Source organism: Anas platyrhynchos, chromosome 30 (assembly GCF_047663525.1).
Source record: "Anas platyrhynchos isolate ZD024472 breed Pekin duck chromosome 30, IASCAAS_PekinDuck_T2T, whole genome shotgun sequence".
NCBI lineage: Eukaryota > Metazoa > Chordata > Aves > Anseriformes > Anatidae > Anas > Anas platyrhynchos.
In genome coordinates this window covers 2,226,759-2,248,758 of record NC_092616.1, presented here as the reverse complement: position 1 = coordinate 2,248,758, position 22,000 = coordinate 2,226,759, and the positions used below count along the sequence as shown (strand labels likewise).

The 22,000-nt window shown below is 50.3% G+C and overlaps 2 protein-coding genes across 2 annotated transcripts in view; both read left to right on the top strand.

Moving 5' to 3' along the window:
• LOC113841163 (uncharacterized) overlaps positions 1–22,000 on the top strand; it is a 249,639-nt gene that overhangs the window by 209,908 nt on the left and 17,731 nt on the right. The window lies entirely within an intron of this gene.
• On the top strand, positions 431–1,375 carry LOC139999784 (olfactory receptor 14C36-like). The gene has a single exon (XM_072029407.1). It carries the CDS (start codon positions 431–433, stop codon positions 1,373–1,375), a length of 945 nt encoding a protein of 314 aa, XP_071885508.1.

Here is a 22,000-nt window from a genome sequence, read left to right as displayed (position 1 = left end):
TCCACTCTGAAGGAACACTCTGCACTAAAGGCACAGTTCATTTGTCTCTGTGGAGCCACAAGGTTTCACTTGGAGTGCAGCAGGAATGACAGTATACAGAAAAGAAATCCAGAGAGCCCTGCTCTGCAGTTGGGTGAATTTGGAAAGGCAACGTGGATAATAACCTGATATGAGGAGTGAATTTTATTTGTGATTATCACGTTTCCCTTTCCGTATTATTATAGGTGTGGACTGAATACAACATTGAATGCAGTAGAATATCCTACTCCCAGGGACACCCTCAGGCAGCATGAGTCAAAACTCAAGAAAGGGATCTGCAAAATATATGATTAATGCTCCAAAATTGAATTAGTTCTTATCAGATAATTCTGTTGTACTTCCTTACTGCCTTTTTCCTCTGTGGTGAGGACCTCCTGCCTAAAATTAGCAAATGCCCAACAACAGCTCCATCACTGAGTTCCTCCTGCTGGCATTCGCAGACATGCGTGAGCTGCAGCTCCTGCACTTCGCATTCTTCCTGGGCATCTACCTGGCTGCCCTCCTGGGCAACGGCCTCATCCTTACCGCCGTAGCTTGCGACCACCGCCTTCACACTCCCATGTATTTCTTCCTCCTCAACCTCGCCCTCCTCGACCTGGGCTGCATCTCCACCACTGTCCCCAAAGCCATGGCCAATTCTCTGTGGGACACCAGGGCCATCTCCTATGCAGGATGTACTGCACAGGTCTTTCTCATTGTCTTCTTGTTTTCAGCAGAGTATTCCCTTCTCACCATCATGGCCTATGACCGCTACGTTGCCATCTGCAAGCCCCTGCACTACGGGAGCCTCTTGGGCAGCAGCGCTTGTGCCCAGATGGCAGCAGCTGCCTGGGGCAGTGGGGTTCTCTATGCTCTGCTGCACACTGCCAATACATTTTCACTGCCTCTCTGCCAAGGCAATGCTGTGGACCAGTTCTTCTGTGAAATCCCCTCCATCCTCAAGCTCTCCTGCTCAGACTCCTACCTCAGGGAAATTGGGCTTCTCACATTTAGTGTTTTTCTCTTTCTGGGGTGTTTTGTTTTCATTCTTTTCTCCTATGTGCAGATTTTCAGGGCTGTGCTGAGGATACCCTCTGAGCAGGGACAGCACAAAACCTTTTCCACATGCCTCCCTCACCTGGTCATAGTCTTCCTGTTTCTCAGCACAGGCATGTTTGCGTACCTGAAGCCCCCCTCCATCTCCTTGACATCCCTGAACCTGGTGATGACTGTCCTGTACTCAGTGGTTCCTCCAGCTGTGAACCCCCTCATCTACAGCATGAGGAACCAGGAGCTGAAGAATGCCATTAGGACAGTGATGTCATGGAGGGTTTTCAGGATGTGCTGTGGAAACTGACTGGACCTCTCCACAGCTAGAAACTGCTTCTTTTCTTCTTCCTCAGATGAATTAGAGTCTATGTAATGATAGAGCAAGCTGTCTTAACTTCTGGATGGATTTAATTTCTTTTGTTTTTCATTTCCCCTTTTGATATTGTTTTCCACAAAGAAATGCTGTTCTTCATCCCCTTGTATCAATACATCTTTTGTGACCCTGAGGCTTTGCATAAACGAGGAGCCAGACTCTCTGTGTATTTAAACAAAATAAATGAAGCCACAACTACTTTGTCTGAGACCCACTCTCAATTGATCAGGAAGTAATGGAACCAGAAAACCTTTTCTGGCTGCAGCAGCTCAGGCCTGGCTGCCCTGGCCCTGGTGCAGCAGGAGCTGCCTGAGAAACGCCAGGGATGGCACGGAGGGGCTGCAGGCCTCTGAGGATCTGCTGCTGAAGAGAGCAGGGGACACAGCAGGGGACACTGACCTCTGTATGCTTCTGCCTTGGATGCTCCCCTCTGTGGCACTGAGCCCTCCGTGCCCCCAGGAGCTGCTGTGCCCTTTAGAGGGGCTGGGGTGTGGTGGCAGTGCCCAGAGCCCCGCAGCAACCTGCTGTGGGCACTGTCTTGGGGTCACCCCAGCCTGGCCTGCTGGGCTGGGCTGGGCAGAGGGCAGGGAGGTGGGCAGAGAGCAGGGAGTTCGGAGAATTAGGGGGAAGCTGGGAAAGTCTGGAATAGCCGTTTGGCCATTGCTCACATCTCTGCCCACCAAGGGCACGTGAGGTGCTGCTGTCCCTCACAGCCCTGCCTGTACTCTTTCCCTTCTCACACTGTGCTCTGTCATATCCAGCATTTTCCCATGCCTTGTCCCACAGGCTCCCACCCCATGTCCAGCTGGCATCACTGCAGGGCAGCCCTCCCCAGGGGCCCAGGCATCTGCCTGCAGCTTCCACAGCTGCTGCTCTTGATGGCCTCCTGAGGCCTGCCTGCTCCTGGCCCATCACAGTGTTGTGAGGAGGTGACCTCAGCAGCAGCAGCCCAGCCATGGTGGACAGAGCTGTCCCCTGTCAGATCTGCCCCCTGTGTCCCATGGGGTTTGTGATGCACTCAATGACATCGCCGTGTCTGCCTGCCTGCCACCAGGCAGTCAGGTCACTGCAGTAGGAATGGCATCACAACCCACCTCCCAGCCATATCACTGGGACCTTCCTCCACGTGTCCCCTTTCCCCAGCTCCCAGCACTGCTGGGTTGGTTTCTTGATAGTTCAGGTGATGTAAACTCCTAGAATCCCAGCCACTTGCCCGTCTCTCTCCCAGTTATCTATGTGTACATGTGTAACTCTGTATATACATTTACCTTTACTTGCACATATAACTGTAGTTATAGCTGTAGCTACACAAATATTTTTCACTATACAGACAGAAAGATGTGAATATTCCCACCAAGAAAGGCAGATAATACAAATATGTATATATATATGTGTATATATATATATATATATATATATATATGTATATATGTATGTATGTATGTATATCTTCCCCTGTACTTGCATTGCCAGAATTTCTCTTATGCACTGCACTTCATCTCCTCAGTCTTTGAGGTATTTCCACCTGGCCTTACGAAACAGACCATGCTGGAAATCCCCTTTCCAGCAGAGTGTGTGCACGTGCATTTTCCGCTCTTCTGCAGAGTTCCCCTCCACTTGCTCTTGCTCTTTGGTCATTCAGATACTTCTCATATACACAGTTGCTTCTAGGGATTTCAGGGAGGTTGAGCTTGCCTGTATTTCAGTAGCCCCTCTCATCATCCCTGTAGCCAACTCTGTATTTCTCTTTTACCATTTCCTATCTCTCTGTGTCAAAAATTTCATGTACAGTCATCAGTGGTGGATGGTGCACCTCATTGGAGGCAAGTTAGAGTTGACTAACAGTTGTGGACTGTGGTTTTTGTTTGGTTGCTTCTTTTATTTTTGTTGGTGTTTGTTTATTTTTAATATACTTTTTTTGTAAATATTCAAAGAAAAAGATACCCACACACAAAAATAACAACAAAAAACTATGTGCAGCCAGATGTCTGAGGAAGGGAGGTGGGAGTTGGTGCAAAAATCATAGAATCATAGTATATCCCTAGTTGGGCAGGACTCATAAGGATCACAGAATCACAGAATCACAGAATTTCTAGTTTGGAAGAGACCTCAAGATCATCGAGTCCAACTTCTGACCTAACACTAACAGTCCCCACTAAACCATATCCCTAAGCTCTACATCTAAACGCCTTTTAAAGACTTCAAGGGATGGTGAATCCACCACTTCCCCTCAACTACTCAAGGTGAGGCCCCAACAGTGCAAGGTAGAGTGGGACAATCACCTCCCTTAACCGACTAGCAATGCCGTGCTTGATGCATCCCAGGATATGGTTGGCCCTCCTGGCTGCCAGGTCACACTGCTGGCTCATATTCATCTTGCTATCAACCAAAACCCCCAGATCCCTCTCTGCAGGGCTGCTTTCCAGTGTCTCGTCACCCAAGGAACAGAGTTCCCCTGAAGGAGAGCAGTACAAGGGGAAGGGTTTCTGGCACACTCCTGAGAGGCCTGTGGGAGCTGCAGGCCACAGCAGTCTCTGGGACACTAGACAACTATCCACCAAGATCCAGATCCCAAAGAGGCACCAGCTCCCAGGGAAACCTGGCCCTGATTTGTGCCCCATCATGAGGACACATTGAACCATGCCCAGATGAGCCCTAGGGCTCAGGGCAGCCCTAGCATGAGGACCCAGGAGTCATGACTGCTGCATTGTTCCCTAAGTCCAGCGGAACTCTCAGGTTGGGCTCCCACAGCAGCCACCAGCCCTGTCCAGCCTCCCCCACAGTGCAGGACTTGCAGCTTTGGACAGCTGACAGCCCCTGTGTCACCCCTTGAGAAGGAGCTCCTGACAACCTTACCTTTTGAGGTGAGCTGCAGGAGCCCTGAGAACACGGCAGTAAGGGTGGAAGTAATGGTCACTCTCCAGGAACCCTTCATGCTGCTGGCCCTCAGCTCAGGACAAGGGATGCCCACCCTGGCTCCTCAACCACAACTCCTCTGCAAGGTGCCCCTGCTCCTCTGCCCATCAGCAAGGGTTGGGCAGGGAGGGTTTTGTGACATCAGGGCTCCATGCACAACAGAAAATTGTCATTTTATTGGTGTAAGCCTGAAGATTGCCTACATTTTTTTTAAGAATTGATGTAAGTCACGCTGGCTGATGTGAGAAGTGGTGGGGATGGAGAGCTGAGCAGCAAGGTTGTCCATACAGTCTAGGACTTCAAGGGACTGCTTTTCCACCTATACAGACCTCCTTAGGAGACACTTTGGATCAATGTCAACTGGTGAATACTACTAAGTTAAATAAGCTTACATATGAAAATGTTGTTTTGTAAAGTGGTCATTGAAAACTTCCTCTTTAACAACACTCTTGAAAACTCATTAATTAACTGTACAAGTGTGAAAGACTGAATGAAAATGGCTGAATTGTAATTAGCCCCATGGTGCATTTGGTGCTGAGTCCATGAACCTCAGGTAGTGAGAAGAGAATGATGTAACTGCAGGAGAAGTTAAAGTCAGAAGGAAACTTTGAAGTGTCTAGGAGTATTAATGAGCCCAGTGAGGGTCATTACTGACAAAGCCTCCCCATGGACTTGTTAGAGCACACAATTGGAGGCCATGATTGCAGGTAGGCAAAGGCACTGGGCAGGAGACTTTGATGCTGAGTAAAGGCCTTGGTTTGTTTGGTGAAGCAGAAAGGCCAAGCCCTGGCCCCCAGCCCCTGGGCAGGGAGGTCCTGTTCCTCACCCATGGCTCAGGGCTCTTCCTGGGGCAGTGGGATGTGGGGTGTGTAATGTTGTGAGAAGGACAATGCTATGACACCTGCTGGCCTCCCCACTGGGTTGCAAGGAGGCAACAAGGCCCCAGTGTCATGAGCACAGCATGTGTCCTCGTCAGCCTCAGTAGCAGAGACAACTGCCATAGCCAGGGGGACAAAAACCTTGGTGCTACTGGGGCCTTCCTGCCTTGCCAGTGCTCTCGGTCTTCTCCACCAAAGGCTGTCCTGCACTGTCCTATCCCTTCCCACTTTTCCCTGCAGGCTGTAGGCACCCACCTTGCTTTTCCACCTTGCTCTCATTCAGATTTTTCCTTACTTTCACTGATGTTTCCCCACCCTCCATGGCAGTTGCTTGAAACACACTAGTATGAGCTGACCACAGACTCCTTCTGGGTGATGTCAGGCACCACAGCACTACCCTTTCAGTGACATTTCCTCCTCCAGGAGAACTTTGCAGTACGAATGACAAGTGGGCCAGATTGTCCAGCAGAATTCCCACCCACAGCCTCATCCATTTGATAAGTCCACATAGCACCAATCAGGCTATGAGGAGTCTCTGGGAGACAAAGACACAGGCCAAGGTGCAGGTAGACAGTGTCCCTTTCGTTCCCCTCCCCTATGGGTTCAGCAATCCTGTTTTTGTCCTTCAAGTGCCTGGAGGTGGCTGTGGAAATGCTTGCCCCATCACCTTCCCAGGGACTGAGGTGAGGCTCACCAGCCTTAATTCTTCCCACCCTATTTTCTCTTCTTCTGGAAGACAGGTTTGATGTCCTTCTAAGTCTCCAGAAAGTTCTCTGATCCCTCTGGCATGTTTGCTGACATAGTCCAGGAAGGCAGGGGAAGGTGATGCAGGAGACAGGCAAGAACACACAAGTCTTTGCCTTGCACACCCAAAGGCAGGGCATTGCAGTGGTCGTGGTGTCCCGCTGGCTCCTGCTGCCTCTCCCAGATGCTGGGAGGCACCTCAGCCCTGCAGTGCATTGCCCTGCTCTGCACTCATCTGAGATACTGTATGGCATGAGGAATGGACACAGGCTGAAGGCATTTGTGCTCACTCAGGTTTGCCTCAGTACATGAACAAAATGTACACACTGAAGCCTCATCTATACAGGGCACACATACAGACTTCTGACTTAGCCATTCAGTGTCCCTCTGGGGGGGAACAAACCACCTCTCTGAGCTGGGTTCAGAGCCTAAAAAGTCACCCAAGATGTAACCAGGACAATATCCACCTCTTATTCTCTACCGTATCTACAGTGACAGGTTCAAGACTTTCCAATAAGTCTTCATTAATCAACACCCTGCAATTAAAACACAAATATAATTCCCTTAGTCTATGGGCCTTCTTAATGAAATGTCCATAAAATGTTCAATGATTCCATTTAGTCCATGAATTGGGTTCTATCTGTTGTTGTGACCCCAAAGGACAGGAGAAGACATATGTTACATGGAGTGAGAGGGCACCAATGCCAGCTCAGGTTAGGTCACTGCTGCACTTGCACTGCTCCTTGTGAGGCTCCTCTGCCATTGGTTCGAGTGGTACCTCCTACAGAACATGGCTATGTGGTGCTTATCTGCCTGCTGGGTTAAACCACAGCACAGACCAGGCCGCAGAATCTGACATTGCAATGAGCTCCTCCCCTCACCCCTGCTCCAGACTGGGCTCATCCACAGGCCACAGCCCTTTAGAGGTGTACCTGTTCCAACACAGCCTTATTCAGGAGTCTTACTCCCTTCAGAGCTTTACCTACTGTGTCATGGAATTACCAGCGGCCATGGATGCTTGCAGGTATACCTTCTGTGTTGTGCACTTATCCATGTGCCACACTCTCTTCAGAGGTGTACCTGCTCTAGTGTGGCCTTTTCCATCGCCGAAGGATGATGAGGAGTTCTGTGCTGCAACGTAGAGATTCAGTGCAGAGATGATTCAGGCGAATATAGGTCTGGGACATATTGGCTGATAGAGGACCAACAGGGTCAGGCTTTGGAAGAAGCCTGATTAGTTGTGGGGAAACCACTGGTATTGGTAAATCCTCAGAAAAACACAGGGATGTATTTCAAGCCACAGCCAGTAAGGATGGAGAGAAGTTAGGACAGCTTTGGCAGTCATCAGGCCAGACTGAACTGAGAATGTGAGTGTATGGTAAAAGTCTGCAGGAATGCAAGCACAGGTAGAGGAAAATGTAGGACAGGCTGTGGAGGGGGATGACAACAGGCCATTTGGGGCTGGAGCCCCCCCAGTGGAATAGATGACCTCAGGGCTACAGCTGCAGCCTCTTCCACTAAGGCCCACCAGAGGACACTGGTCCCTTACAGCCCCAGGGCCTTGTTACCTCCTCAATCCCACAGAGCCTGGCAAGTGTCCTACCAGTGTCCTACACTCGGAATTGCATACCCCACATCACACTGCCCCTGCCAGAGCCCCGAGCAGCCCAGGACATGCAGGATCCCCCTTCCCAGGGGATGTGCTCAGGCCTTGTCCATCCCCCTTGGTTGAACACATCAAGGGCTTTCAGATCCACCTCCCCACTTGATTTTCCACCTGTAAGCAGTGCCTCTGATTTCCTTCTCCACTGTCTCCCAGGGACGGGCACCTTGTCTCCTTGTTGCCCTCGCAGCCTCTTCTGGGATGGCCCTCAGTGGGGCTGGCCAAGACCCTTAGACGTTTGCAGGCTTGCTTCTGTCTTTTACTTCTTGAGAGTCTTGCTCAAGCTTTCAGGTTCTGCAGTTCAGGAACCTGGCAGCAGAGGGCGAATGTACATGCAAAACTCCCTCACAAGCCAAGGCTCTGGGCATAATTCTTCCAAGTCTTCAATACTTATGGGGTTCATTAGGGAGGTGCCAGGAGTCTCCTTAAAGGGACAGACTTCAAGAATAATAGAAACTATAGGAAAGGATTTATTCTTTCTGCTGTTGCTTTAGTTGTCTGCCTACAGTTAAAGTGATATCAACAATCTCCAACTGGTATTGATCCTGAATGTCTGCTAAGGGACTCTGAGCATGCAGGGAAATCAAGACCTTTTCTGCCAGGCACTCTATGCACAGTCTTCATCCCTACTCCTCAGCCTCACCCTTTCTCTCATCAGCCTCCTGGGACTGACACAGCTGCGATAAGCTCAGATTTTTCCACTAGCATTGCATCGGAATGTTTTCCAGCCCCTTGGCACCAATTCCCATTTGCTTTCCTCAGAGAATGAGCTACATGCAGGCCCTAAAGGTAATGTCTTAATTGACAGCATTGAAAAATAAAAGACACAGTCCAGTAAAAAATAAAAGACACTCTTCAGCTCTATATTAAGCCCTCTATTCAGCTCTGTTGATTTACAGAAGGAAGCCAAGAGACAAAACAAATGAAATGCATTAGTTTTCAGAATTTTTAGGCTTGTCTATGAATTCTCACCCAAATTTGCACACATTTTCCCAAACACGTTCCTTCCCAAAACCTTAAATAGTGAAACCGTGTTCCCAGGATATGCGTGTATTGGCACATTGCACATCTCCACCTCAGATCTAAATGGAGCAGAGAGCAATGAATCTTAGAGGGGTTGGATAGGTCCTGCCTTTAGCTCTTTGCTGTCAACCCATGGCCACACCTGCTAGGACTTTCCTTTCGTCCTTCCTCTTTATGAGCTGGCCAAATCTTTATGGGGTGTACAGTTGCATAGCACCATGGCTCTCCATGTGCCAGACTCCAAGCAATACCCAGAAACCCAGAGCACAGCCTTAGAAAGAGGCCCAGAGCACAACTGAGGAAGGCAAATGTGACTCCTATCTTGCACTAAGGCAAGACAGAGGTCCCAGGGAACTAGAGGCCAGAAAGCCTTTCCTCAGATTGTGGGAAGGTGATAGAGCAGATAATCCTGGAAAGCATTTCCAAGCACATGGAGGATAACAAAGTGATCAGGAGTGGTCAGCATGGATTCACCAAGGGTTTGTTGAGACTTAACCACTTGATAACCTTCTCCAATGAAAAGACTGCCTTGGTAAATGAGGGGAGAGCAGGGGATGCTGTCTGCCTTGTCTTCAGAAAGGTTTTTCATGTTTCCCATAAGATCCTGATAGAGAAGCTGATGAAGTCCAGGCAGAATGAGGAGGCAGTGAGGTGGACTGGAAAGTTCCTGCACAGCTGGGCTCATAGTCCTGTGGCATGTAGTCTAGTTGGAGGTCAGTCACAAGCAGGACACTGTAGGGGAAATATTGGGACCTATCCTGTCCATTCAAACCTCAGCCATTCTTTAATGTTGTGATCCTGTGTGGATGATATGGACTGGAATTTTGATAAACATCTGGGTTCAGAGGGTAGTTACCAGATATACACACTCTAGCTGGAGGTCTTTCAGTACTGTGCAAACAGGGAGTCAATACTAGACCAATATTATTTAACAAGTTTATTAATGACTTGTACAATGGGGCAAGTTGGCAGATGATATGAATCTGAGAGCAGTGGCCAACACACAAGATGGTTTTGCTGTCATTATGAGGGACCTCGCAGGCTAGAGAACTGGGCAAAGATGAATCACATGAAATTCAACAAAGTGAAATGCTCCTGCAGGAATAACATTATTCACCAAGACATTGCTTGGGGCCAACCAGCCAGAAATCAGCTTGGTAGAGAAGGACCTGGGTTTTCTGGTGGTCAGTGAGATGGACGCGTGCCAGCCATGTGGAATTACATCAAAGAAGGCCACCAGCACCTTGGGCTTCATTATTACAAACCTTGCCAGTACATTCAGGGAGTTGGTCCTTCCTCTCTACTGACCTCTGCTGAGACCAAACCCAGTGTGCAGTGTCCAGTTCTGGGCTTCCCTGTGCATGAAAGACCTGGATGTAGTGCAGTAAGTCCAGTAAATGACACAAAGATCGTTAAGAGACTGGAGAGTCTTCAGATGAGGAGAGGCTGAGAGAGCTGGAGTGTTGAGCCTGGAGAAGAGAAGGCAAGGGGGAGGTTTTTATCAAAGAATCACAGAATGGCTGAGGTTGGAAGGGACCTCTGAAGATTGTTTAGTCTAATCTCCCTGCCAAGCAGGATCACCTAGAGCATATTGTGCAGGATGGCATCCAGGCAGATTCTGAATATCTCCAGCAAAGGAGACTCCACATCCTCTCTGGGCGCGAAGTGCAGGAGCTGCAGCTCCCACAAATTGCAGGAGGAGGAACTCAGTGATGGAGCTGCTGTTGGACATTTGGTCCTCCTTGGTATGGGGACCTGTACAGGAAGGAAAACACAGTGACGACATAAGACATGCTTCTCTGAGTGAAACCTATACCATTACTCAGACTCTCCCTCTGCCATACTTCCTAGTATTTTCTTCCTATGAAGGAAACATTCATTCACCTCCATGATTTGAGCTTTATTTCATGAAGTTCAATATTCCATGAGGAACAGGAGCATTTGCCCATGGGCTGTCAAGGAAGCATTTCCCAAGGAAGTCGTGGGTACATGGGAATTTCCCGGGGGGGAGCTGGATTTTATTTTCAGATATATTATATATATACTGCTTTTTCAGTATTTTCAGTTCCAATGCAAAAGAATATGGGTGGCAAAAAGGACTCTTAGGATTTTTTTTTCTACATACCCTCCTCCTCCTCATCACGCCTAAAAAGTCTTCTCTGCAGTCAGAAATCCTGAGCATTTCTGCTGCACTCATAGTGACTTGCAGAAGTCACATAGAGACCTGAGAGGCAAAGTGTTTCATTGTGCAGGGTGAGGGGAGCTGGCTGTGTTTGTCCCCAGCTGCCTGGCACTTGCAGCTTTTGGACACTGAGGGCGATCACATTCATGTTACCCGGAAAGAAGCCAGATGCTACTGAGAGCAGAGGCCAGTCCATGTCTACCCTCTGCCAATTAACCTGAACATGGCCACTGCAGCAGCCTGATTGGCCCTCAGAAGGGCTGGCCGGCAGGCACTGTGACATCATCCCGTGCATCAGAGAGCCCCCTGGGCAGCAATGACGTCACTGCAGAGGGGAGGGCGAGGGGCTGGCAGAGCCCCATCGAGGGGCTGGCTGGGGGTCCCCTCTGCTACAGCCACCTGCCGGCATGGGGCAGGCAGGAGGGCAGGCAGGGCTCGTGGCTGCCTTGCTCAGGACGAGCCCTGGGCGAGCTGGGTGAGAAATCTGAGCCTTAGCTCCAGCAGCAACTCTTCTGTTTGCTCTTGACTTTTCTTGGTAACATCACTTCCAGGTGAGCTCTGCCCTTGCTAAAACCATCCCTCCATCTGCGCCATAAATTTCTGATTTGGAGCCTGTCCTTGCTGAGACCCCCTGCCAGCTCCTTTGTGGCTCCTTTCAGTGCCCTGTCCCTGCATCGTCCCAGCCCCACTGCCCCACACATGGTCCCACAGCCGTGCTGCCAAGGCGCTGCACATGGCAGTGCACATTCAGGGCTTGGTCAAGCTCCCCCCATTACAATCCTAATGGCATCGTCAGGGTCCCCTCCTGCCATGGCCCTCCTGCCTTTGCAACCTCCTCCAGCCCCTGGCACCTGCCCTTTCCCAGCCACATCCCATGGGGGCCTCTGCAGACAGCCCGGATCCAGGTCTGCAGGGCTCTGGGCCAGGACAGACCGGCATGGCTGGCCATTCCCCTGAGACAGGTTTTGAGTGCCAGCTCTTGACCTTCCTGCCCTCTGTCCACCTCCCTGCCCTCTGCTCAGCTCCCTGCCTTTTGTCCCAGCCCAGTGGCACTGGCCCCATGGTAGTGCCCACCATAGGTTGCTGTGGGGCTCTGGGCACTGCCACTACAGCCACAGCCCCTCTGAAGGGCACAGCAGCTCCTGGGGGCACAGAGGGCTCAGCCCCACAGATGTGGACATCCATATCACCAGCGTACAGAGGTCAGTGTCCCCTGCAGTGCCCCTGCCTTCCTCAGATCCTTGAGAGACCTGTAGCCCCTCGGTGCCATCCACGGGACTCCTCAGGCATTTCCTGCAGCCCCGGGGCCAGGGCTGCCTGCCCCGACCAGCTGCTGCCAGAAAGGGGTTTGTGGTTCCCATTAGTTCCTCATCAGCTCAGGGTGGGTCTCAAACAAAGCGATTTCAGTAAGTTCATTTATTTTGTTTATATACACAAAGAACCTGGTTCCTCATTTACATGAACATTCACGCAAGATGTGTTGGTACTTATGTACAAAGGGATGAATAAAGACATTTGTAGAAAACAGTTCCACAAGAAGAAAAAAATAACAAATCAAAACAAAGTGAAAACAAAGAGTCACCTCTGAAGTAAAACCAGGCTTTGACTGACATGACATAAAATACACTAGATCTGTAGAAGAAGAAAAGAAGCAGTCCATAATTGCTGAAGAGTCAGTCAGTTTCCTCAGTACATAGAATCATAGAATCATAGAATATCCTGAGTTGGAAGGGACCCTTAAGGATCATCAAGTCCAACTCTTGACACCGCACAGGTCTACCCAAAAGTTTAGACCATGTGACTAAGTGCACAGTCCAATCTCTTCTTAAATTCAGACAGGCTCGGTGCAGTGACCACTTCCCTGGGGAACCTGTTCCAGTGTGCAACCACCCTCTCTGTGAAGAACCCCCTCCTGATGTCAAACCTAAATTTCCCCTGCCTCAGCTTAACCCCGTTCCCGCGGGTCCTGTCACTGGTGTTAATGGAGAAAAGGTCTCCTGCCTCTCAACACCCCCTTACAAGGAAGTTGTAGACTGCGATGAGGTCTCCCCTCAGCCTCCTCTTCTCCAGGCTGAACAGGCCCAGTGCCCCCAGCCGTTCCTCGTACGTCTTCCCCTCCAGACCTTTCACCATCTTCGTAGCTCTCCTCTGGACACTCTCCAACACTTTCATGTCCTTTTTATACTGTGGTGCCCAGAACTGCACACAGTACTCAAGGTGAGGCCGCACAAGCGCAGAGTAGAGCGGGACAATCACCTCCCTTGACCTACTAGCGATGCCGTGCTTGATGCACCCCTGGACACGGTTGGCCCTCCTGGCTGCCAGGGCACACTGCTGGCTCATATTCAACTTGCTGTCTACCATGACCCCCAGATCCCTCTCTTCTAGGCTGCTCTCCAGCGTCTCATCGCCCAGTCTGTACGTGCAGCCAGGGTTTCCCCGTCCCAGGTGCAGGACCCGGCACTTGCTCTTATTGAACTTCATATGGTTGGTGATGGCCCAGCTCTCCAGCCTATCCAGATCTCTCTGCAAGGCCTTTCCACCCTCATCCAAGTCCACAACTCCTCCAAGTTTGGTGTCATCAGCAAACTTGCTCAAAATACCTTCTATTCCTACGTCCAGATCATTTATAAAAATATTGAAAAGTACCGGCCCTAAAATGGAGCCTTGAGGGACCCCACTGGTGACCGCCCACCAGCCTGACGCAGCCCCATTCACCATAACCCTTTGGGCCCTGCCCATTAGCCAATTGCTCACCCATCGTATGATGTTTTTATTTAGCTGTATGGTGGACATTTTGTCCAGTAGGATCCTATGGGAAACCATGTCAAAAGCCTTGCTGAAGTCCAAAAAAATCACGTCAGCTGGTTTCCCTTGGTCCACCATACGGGTGATCTTATCATAAAAGGAAATCAGGTTAGTTAGGCAGGACCTACCCTTCACAAACCCATGCTGGCTGGGACCAAGGACTGCTTTGTCCCCCAGGTGCGCCTCAATAAGTTCGAGAACCATCTTCTCCATGATTTTACCAGGCACTGACGTGAGACTGACAGGCCTGTAATTGCTAGGGTCTTCTTTCTGACCCTTCTTGAAAATCGGCACAACATTTGCCAGCTTCCAGTCTACCGGGACCTCTCCAGATTCCCAGGATCATTGAAACGATCCTTGTACTCCACAGAATCCCACAGGAATTATGACATTCTTCTTTGGTGACAAGATCTTGGGCATTTTCTCTCTTTTTTGGCCTCCAGTCACTGCCTGCCCTGGGCACATGCTGCCCATGGAGAACACCTGGGCTCTCCACACAGCTCAACGTTCGTGTCCTGGAGGCTGTCCTCTGCCCTGCCACATTTGGGACGGTCATGGCTCTGTATCTCAGTGACCTTTCACCATCTCCACTTTCATCAGACACCAACAGGCTGCTCCTAAATCCTACCTGTGGTCTCTCACAGCTCACACAATGACCTATTTCTCTCCCAGATCCATGCAGCAACAGGCCTTCCAGGGAGCAGCTACACAGCCCTGATCTTGGCACCAGCTTTGAAAGACGAGCCAAATCTTCAGGCAGTGCACTGGGGACACCCCATTTTATTACACAGATGAGTCAGTGATGATGTGCTTTTAGACAGACTTTTACAGAACCTCAACAGTAAACAGAGCAGTGTTTACTGTACATCCTCAGTAAAAAGATGTACAAAAAGGAAGTACAGAAAAAGGATGTACAAAAAGGAAGTACCTCCTCAGTAAAAGGATGATGAATGACTTCTTTTTTTTTTTTTTAGAACATTATAAATGCAAGTGGTACTGAAGATAACAATAGCTATAATGATAATAATACAAGGATCAAGACTGCAAGAGGATATGCAGAAAGTCATTTCTGGAGAAAGAAGGGAAAATAATCATTCTTAAGAAACATCTGTGAAATTGCTCTCCTAACAGCAACCTTGAGCTCCTGGTTCCTCATGCTGTAGATTAGAGGGTTCACTGCTGGAGGAATCACTGAGTACAGAACTGCCACCAACACATTCAAGGATGGGGAGGAGATGGAGGGAGGCTTCAGGTAGGCAAACATGGCAGTATTGAGAAAAAGGGAGACCACAAACAGGTGGGGGAGGCACATGGAAAAGGCTTTGTGCCGGCTATGCTCAGAAGGCATCCTCAGCACGGCCCTGAAGATCTGCACATAGGAAAGCATGATGAAAAAAAAACACCCGGATGCTAAAGAGAAACCAACCAGAAGAACCCAAATTTTCCTGAAGTAGGAGTGTGAGCAAGAGATTTTGAGGATCTGGGGGATTTCACAGAAGAACTGGTCCACAGCATTGCCTTGGCAGAGGGGCAGGGAAAATGTATTGGCCGTGTACAGCAGAGCATAAAGAACCCCACTGCCCCAGGCAGCTGCTGCCATCTGGGCACAAGCTCTGCTGCCCAGGAGGGTCCCGTAGTGCAGGGGCTTGCAGATGGCAATGTAGCGGTCATAGGCCATGATGGTGAGAATTGAAAACTCTGCTGATATCAGGAAGGGATAAAGAAAGACCTGTGCAGCACATCCTGCATAGGAAATGGTCCTGGTGTCCCAGAGGGAATTGGCCATGGCTTTGGGTAGAGTGGTGGAAATGCAGCCCAGGTTGAGGAGGGCGAGGTTGAGGAGGAAGAAGTACATGGGGGTGTGGAGGCGGTGGTCACAGGCTACGGCGTTGAGGATGAGGCCGTTGCCCAGGAGGGCAGCCAGGTAGATGCCCAGGAAGAGCACGAAGTGCAGGAGCTGCAGCTCGCGTGTGTCTGCAAATGGCAGGAGGAGGAACTTGGTGATGGAGCTGCTGTTGGACATTTGATGCCTCTGGGTATAGAGGGCAGTCTGAAGAGAGAAAATCAGGACAACATTAGGACAGAACTCTGTGATCAAACCTACTCAATTTCTTATACAATCCTCCCTCCTGCCTCTCCCTTTTCAGGAAGATCTTTGCAGGTCCATTTCACAAGAGCTTGTTTGTGCTAGTTGATGCTGATTCCAGTGTCACTGGGATAAGTAGGGCGCTGGAGGAGGCAGTCCTGACCCACGCAGTTATGTAAATGAGGACATGGGCTGTTGTTGTATTAAATACAGATGAGGTATCAAACTAATTTCAGAATGCTTGCTGAAAATTCAAAAAACCTCAACATTTTTGTGAAAACCCATTGTCCAGGCTTTGGGGGTATTTTCTAGTTTCTCCACCTCATCTGAGGGGTGCATTTATGCATACAACCTTGGTGTTTGTACTCCCCAATAAGGTAGTTTTGGGGGTCCTGCGAGGCAAAGGGACTGTTCCTCAGGACAGAGTGAGGACAGCTGTTTTATCAGCCAGTCCTGGTCTCAGCTGCCCTTTGCAGGCATTTCTGGAGGATGGTTGCACTTAGGTGATCCCCTAAAAAGAACCGTAATGCTGCTGGGAAGAGATGAAGACAGATTCAAAGGGCAGATCTCCAAACCCCTCACCCATCTCACCAAACCTGAGGAGGATCTCAGCTCCCTGCTTTTCACCGCGGACACAGAGGGATCGTAGCAGCTGCCCACATGCAGCCAACCAGCTGCATTTGTATGGCCTATGTACTGAAGGGAGAGTCAGCTCCTTCCCCACATAGCATTTCTCTGAGACCCAACACTTCGGAGAAAATATGGATGATTTTTATTTAAGGACAGAACTAACACTTAGGAACATCATCATCAGATTTTGAGCTCCAGATGAATTTTCATCCCCCAAAATCTAGGGATTCCAAAGAAACTCGTGTTAAAATTTCCATGACATGGCTGGATGAGAAAAGTAGCCAAGAAGTTTGTGAGAAGGTGTTGGCACTTCAGGGATGGGAGGGAAGTACACAAATCCCCCCTGCCATAAATTTTCTTGGAGCAGCTCCCTCTCACTCCCTGACCAGGGCTCTGCTGCCTGCAGCTGTCCCTGCCTGCAGCTGGGTCTCTGTCCCCACGCCTCCTGCCTGCAGCTCACAGCCCCCATCCCACCCGCTGGGTGCTCAGCTCTGCCCTGCAGACACCTCCTGGCAGCAGGGCTCTGCCCAGGGGCAGCTCGGTGGGGGCAGGTCCAAGAGCCCAGGTCACACAGACCCTGCTGACACTGCACGAGTGGTGGTGGAGCTTTCTATGGGCTGAGAGGCAGGAAAGAGTTTCTGGAGATTCTTCTAAACCTCCTTCTGGTGGTGTATGAGTCTTAGGCTCTTCCAGGAAATAACAGCTTCTATTTCTATTCCTAGTGAGCCAAAAGAAGAGAAAACTGAAAGCAGAGGCTAAGGAAAGATGAGAGTGAAGTTCCCTTTGAAATTGCCTTGGTGTGCTGTGGAGCTGTGAGCAGGCTACCCCAGGCAGCAGCCTCCCACCAGCAGCAGGACCCTGCCCTTCCGGGGGGGCTCCTTCCACCCGCAGCTTCTCCCCACAGCGCCCTGGGCAGCTCCCTGGGCAGGCTGAGTGCTGAGCCTGGCAGGCGGCAGAGGCCCTGCCCCGCCACACAGCCCCTGGGCCACAGCAGGGACCCTGCTCTGCACCACAGCCCTGGACACCCCTGCCTGCACCCCCGGCTTCTCCTGCCTCCACGAACTGCGGCTGCATTGCCCTCCAGCCAGAGACTTACCGGGTGCAGGGCTGCGAAGTCTTCTCCCGCAGGGAGCTCTGGGCATGCTGCCACTTCTGCCTGCCTTTAAGCACTGTGTCTCTGCAGGCAGGGCTCACAACTCCTGGAAGGCAGTAGGATCTCTCCTGGGGAACACACTTGGATGCAGATCACACAAAATCTAATTGGCCCTCTCTGAACAATGTATTGACTGATTCCTTAGGCAGCAATTGCCCTACTTCGGTGTGCAGATCTACAGGATGTGCCAAATTTCCTCTTTCTTGTTCAAATTATTCATCAATGAAGTGGATGATATGCACCCTCACAAACTTTGCTGATGACACAAAGCTGGGAGGAGTGGCTGATACCCCAGAGGACTGTGCTGCCATTCAGAGGGACCTTGGCAGGGTGGAGAGATCACAGAATCACAGAATTTCTAGGTTGGAAGAGACGTCAAGATCATCGAGTCCAACCTCTGACCTAACACTAACAAGTCCTCCACTAAACCATATCACTAAGCTCTACATCTAGACGTCTTTTAAAGACCTCGAGGGATGGTGACTCAACCACTTCCCTGGGCAGCCCATTCCAATGCCTAAGAACCCTTTTGGTAAAGAAGTTCTTCCTAACATCCAACCAAAAACTGCCCTGGCACAATTTTCGAAGTTGAGGCTGGGGACTAACCAGCAGGAGAGCAACTCTGCAGAGAGAGACCTGGGAGTCCTGGTGGACAGTACGCTGAGCATGAGCCAGCAATGTGCCCTTGTGGCCAAGAAGGCCAACGGGATCCTGGACTGCATTTGGAAAAGTGTTGCCAGCAGGCTGAAGAGAGGTGATCCTCCCCCTCTCCTCAGCCTGTATTGGTGCTCGGAGTTATTCCTCCCTAGGAAGGAGACACCACCTTTTCTTTGTGATGTCAAATGCATGAGAAGCCTGACAGGGTCAGAAAAGTGGCCATTTATTTGCAGAAGAAGCAATAGGGATGGATTCTCCAGAAATGCAACTTGGTGCTTGACAGAGCGGCACACTGCCACAGTCATGGTGACAGCCTGGCAGCCTTGTGTCTGGGTATTCCTGTGAGATCAGCCAAATGGGATGAAGGATTTGTTCCCTGACCCTTCTGTTGTGAGAGGGGTTTTGCCTCTCAGCAAAGCATATCGCTGTTGCCTGGACTCCTTCTGTGAGTGGCATCTGCCATTGGGGCCCAGAGATGTGCAAAGTCTTGGTTCTCTTGCTTTCCAACATCCTCTGGCATTCAGTCAACACAAAGCAACCCAAGGTCTTCACCACAGCTGGTCATCATGGAAAGGCACCTCTGGGACTCCTTGCAACTGGCTTCAGTAATTCTGCCTTTGCTTATGTCAATCGTGATTGCCTACATTATTACGGACTCTTCTAGAGGTGACTTTGGAGTATGGGAATTCTCTATACAAATACAAAAGAGCTTTGATATTTTAGCTTGTGCTCAATGACTTTGGTCCTAGAACATTGCAGGTTATTGAATCAAAGCCTGGAATATCTTAGAGCCAATCACACACTGGCCTATAGTGTGTTGGTTATGGAAAATACTCTGGTGGGGGACTTCAACTTCCCAAATGTCTGGAGGAAAGACAACACAGACAACACCCGAAAACTTGTGTTGGGCCACATGTGATAAACTCAAATGGAAAGACTCAAGAACAGGTAACTCTGAATGGCTGTGGCACAGCCCAGAAGCTTGCCCCAGTCTGGGAATATGCCCCTGTCCAACTATGGAAATTATAAGGCATTAATATGAACAGACCCATCAGGTCAGTCAGCATAGTAAGGGGAAGTAATAGTTATTGTGCTGTAGGTGCAGAAGGCAATAAGCCTTGGATTGAGCCTCAGAAGACTCAAGGACATCTAATGCAGTTCATCCATGAGCTAAGACAAACACTGTGAGCAGAGTGAAGGACACTTCGAGCAGAGGAGATGGGCAACTGGCATGGCTGAGCAAGGACCTGCTGCTTAAACTGAGGGAAAAATAGGAAAATGTACAAGAAGTGGAAGGAGGGTTGTATTGCTTGGGAGGAATACGGGGTGTCAACTAGATGTGTAGAGACAGGACCAGGAAAGCCAAGCCACAGACGGAGCTGAACTTGGCAAGGGATGTGAAGAAGAACAAGAAGGGGTTCTACGGATACATAGGCAGGAGGAGACAGCCCAAGGAGAGTGTTCCCCCTCTGATAAACAAGGTGGGAGAACTGGCTTCCTCAGACATGGAAAAAGCTGAGGTACTCAATAAGTGCTTTGCCTCAGTCTTCACTCGTGGTCAAGTTTCCTGTGTCTGTCAGGACCCTGAAACTCGAGGAGAGGGTGAGAGGAGCAGATTTTGTCCCACTGTGACAGTGGAACAAGTCCAGGACTGCCTAATGAAACTGGATGTATACAAGTCCATGGGACCAGAGGGTATACATCCCAGGATGCTGAGAGAGATGGCTGATGCGGTTGCTGAGCCGCTCTCCATCATATTCGAAAAATCATGGCTGTTGGGCGAAGCCCCCAGTGACTGGAAAAAGGGAAACATGACTCTCATTTTTAAGAAAGGGAAAACAGAAGAGTTGGGGAACTACAGGCTGGTGAGCCTCACCTCTGTGCCTGAGATGATCACGGAGCAGTCCCTCCTGGAACACATCTGAAGGCATGCATGAGATAAAGAGGTGATTTGAGACAGCCAGTATGGCTTCACCAAAGGCAGATCTTGCCTAACCAATCTGATGGCCTTCTATGATGGAGCGATGACATCAGTGGACAAAGGAAGGGCTATGAATATCATCTACCTGGACTTGGGCAAAGCCTTTGATATGATCCCTCACCACATTTGTCTCTCTAATTTGGAGAAGTATGGATTTGAAGGATGGCCTGTTAGGTGGATCAAGAATTGGTTGGCTGGTCGCAGCCAAAGTGTTGTGGTCAATGGTTCTATGTCTGGGTGGAGTCTGGTCACAAGTGGTGTCCCTCAGGGGTCGGTCTTTGGACGGGTACTCTTCAACATCTTTATCAATGACATAGGTGATGGAATCCAGTGAATCCTCAGCAAGTTTGGAGATGACACCAGGCTGAGTGGTGCAGTCGATACAATAGAGGGAAGGGATGCCATCCAGAGGGACCTGGACAGGCTGGAGTACTGGGTCCATGAGAACCTAATGAGGTTCAACAAGGCCAAGTGCAAGACGTTGCACTTGGACTTGGGCAATCCCACGTATTTATATAGACTGGGCAAAGAAGAAATTGAGAGTAGCCTTGTGGAGCAGGACTTTGGGGTCCTGCTGGGCGAGAAGCTGCACATGAGCCAGCAGCATGCGCTTGTTGCCTGGAAGGCCAACTCTGTTCTGGGCTGCATTAAAAAGGAGTGGCCAGGAGGGATATGGCTGTGACTGTCCCCCTCTATTCTGTTCTTGTGAGACCCCACCTGGAATACTGTGTACAGGCCTGAAGCCCCCAGCACAAGAAGGATGTGGAGCTCTTGGAACGGATCCAGAGGAGGGCCACTCAGATGATCAGAGGGCTAAAGCATCTCCCCTTTGCAGAAAGGTTGAAGGAACTGGTCTTGTTTAGCTTGGAGAAGAGAAGGCTCTGCCGAGACCTCATTGTGGCCTTCCAGTATGTGAAGGGAGTGTATAAACAGGACGGGGAAATGCCTGTTCATATGTGTTGGTAGTGATAGGAAAAGGGGGGATGGTTTTAGAGTAAGACAGGGAAGGTTTAGACTAGAAATTAGGAGAGCTTTTTTCACTCAGAGGGTGGTGAGGCACTGGAACATGTTGCCCAGAGAGGTTGTGGATGCCCCATCCCTGGAGGCATTCAAGACCACCTGAATGCAGCTCTGGGCATCCTGCTCTAGTGGTTGGCCCAGAGCAGGGGGATTGAAAGTAGATGATCTTGAAGGTCCTTTTCAACCCAGGAAATTCCATGATTCCATAATGTTTTTCCTCCCAGAGCGAGATCCCAAAGAGGCACCATTTCCCAGGGAAACCTGGCCCTGCATTGTCCCCCATAGCAAGGAGGCATGCCTAGAGAAGCCCCAGGGATAAGGTCATCCCTAGCATCAGGACCCAGGAGTCCTGGCTGCTACATTGTCCCGTGAACTCAGAGGGACACTCAGGCAGGGCTCTCACAGCAGCCACCAGCCTTCTCCAGCCTCCCCCCAAAGCCCATGACTTGCAGCTTTGGACAGCTGACAGCCCCTGTGACACATCTTGGGAAGGGGCTCCTGACACCCTTACCTTTGGGGGAGAGCTGCAGGAGCACTGGGAACAGGGAAACCATATCAGAGGTGATGGTCACCCTCCAGCAGCCCTCCATCTCGCTTGCTGCTGGCCTTCAGCTCAGGACAAGGGATGCCCGCCCTGGGTTCTCAACCACAGCTCCTCTGCAAGGTGCCCCTGCTCCTCCGTCTGTCAGCGAGGGTCGCCCAGTGCAAGCTTGCTGCCTTCTGCCCCCACTCCTGGCCACAGAAGGACAGCGCTGGGGAGCACCCAAGCAGTGCCCAGCAGGGACCAGGCCTTGCAGGGAAGTGCCGGCACTGCCGCT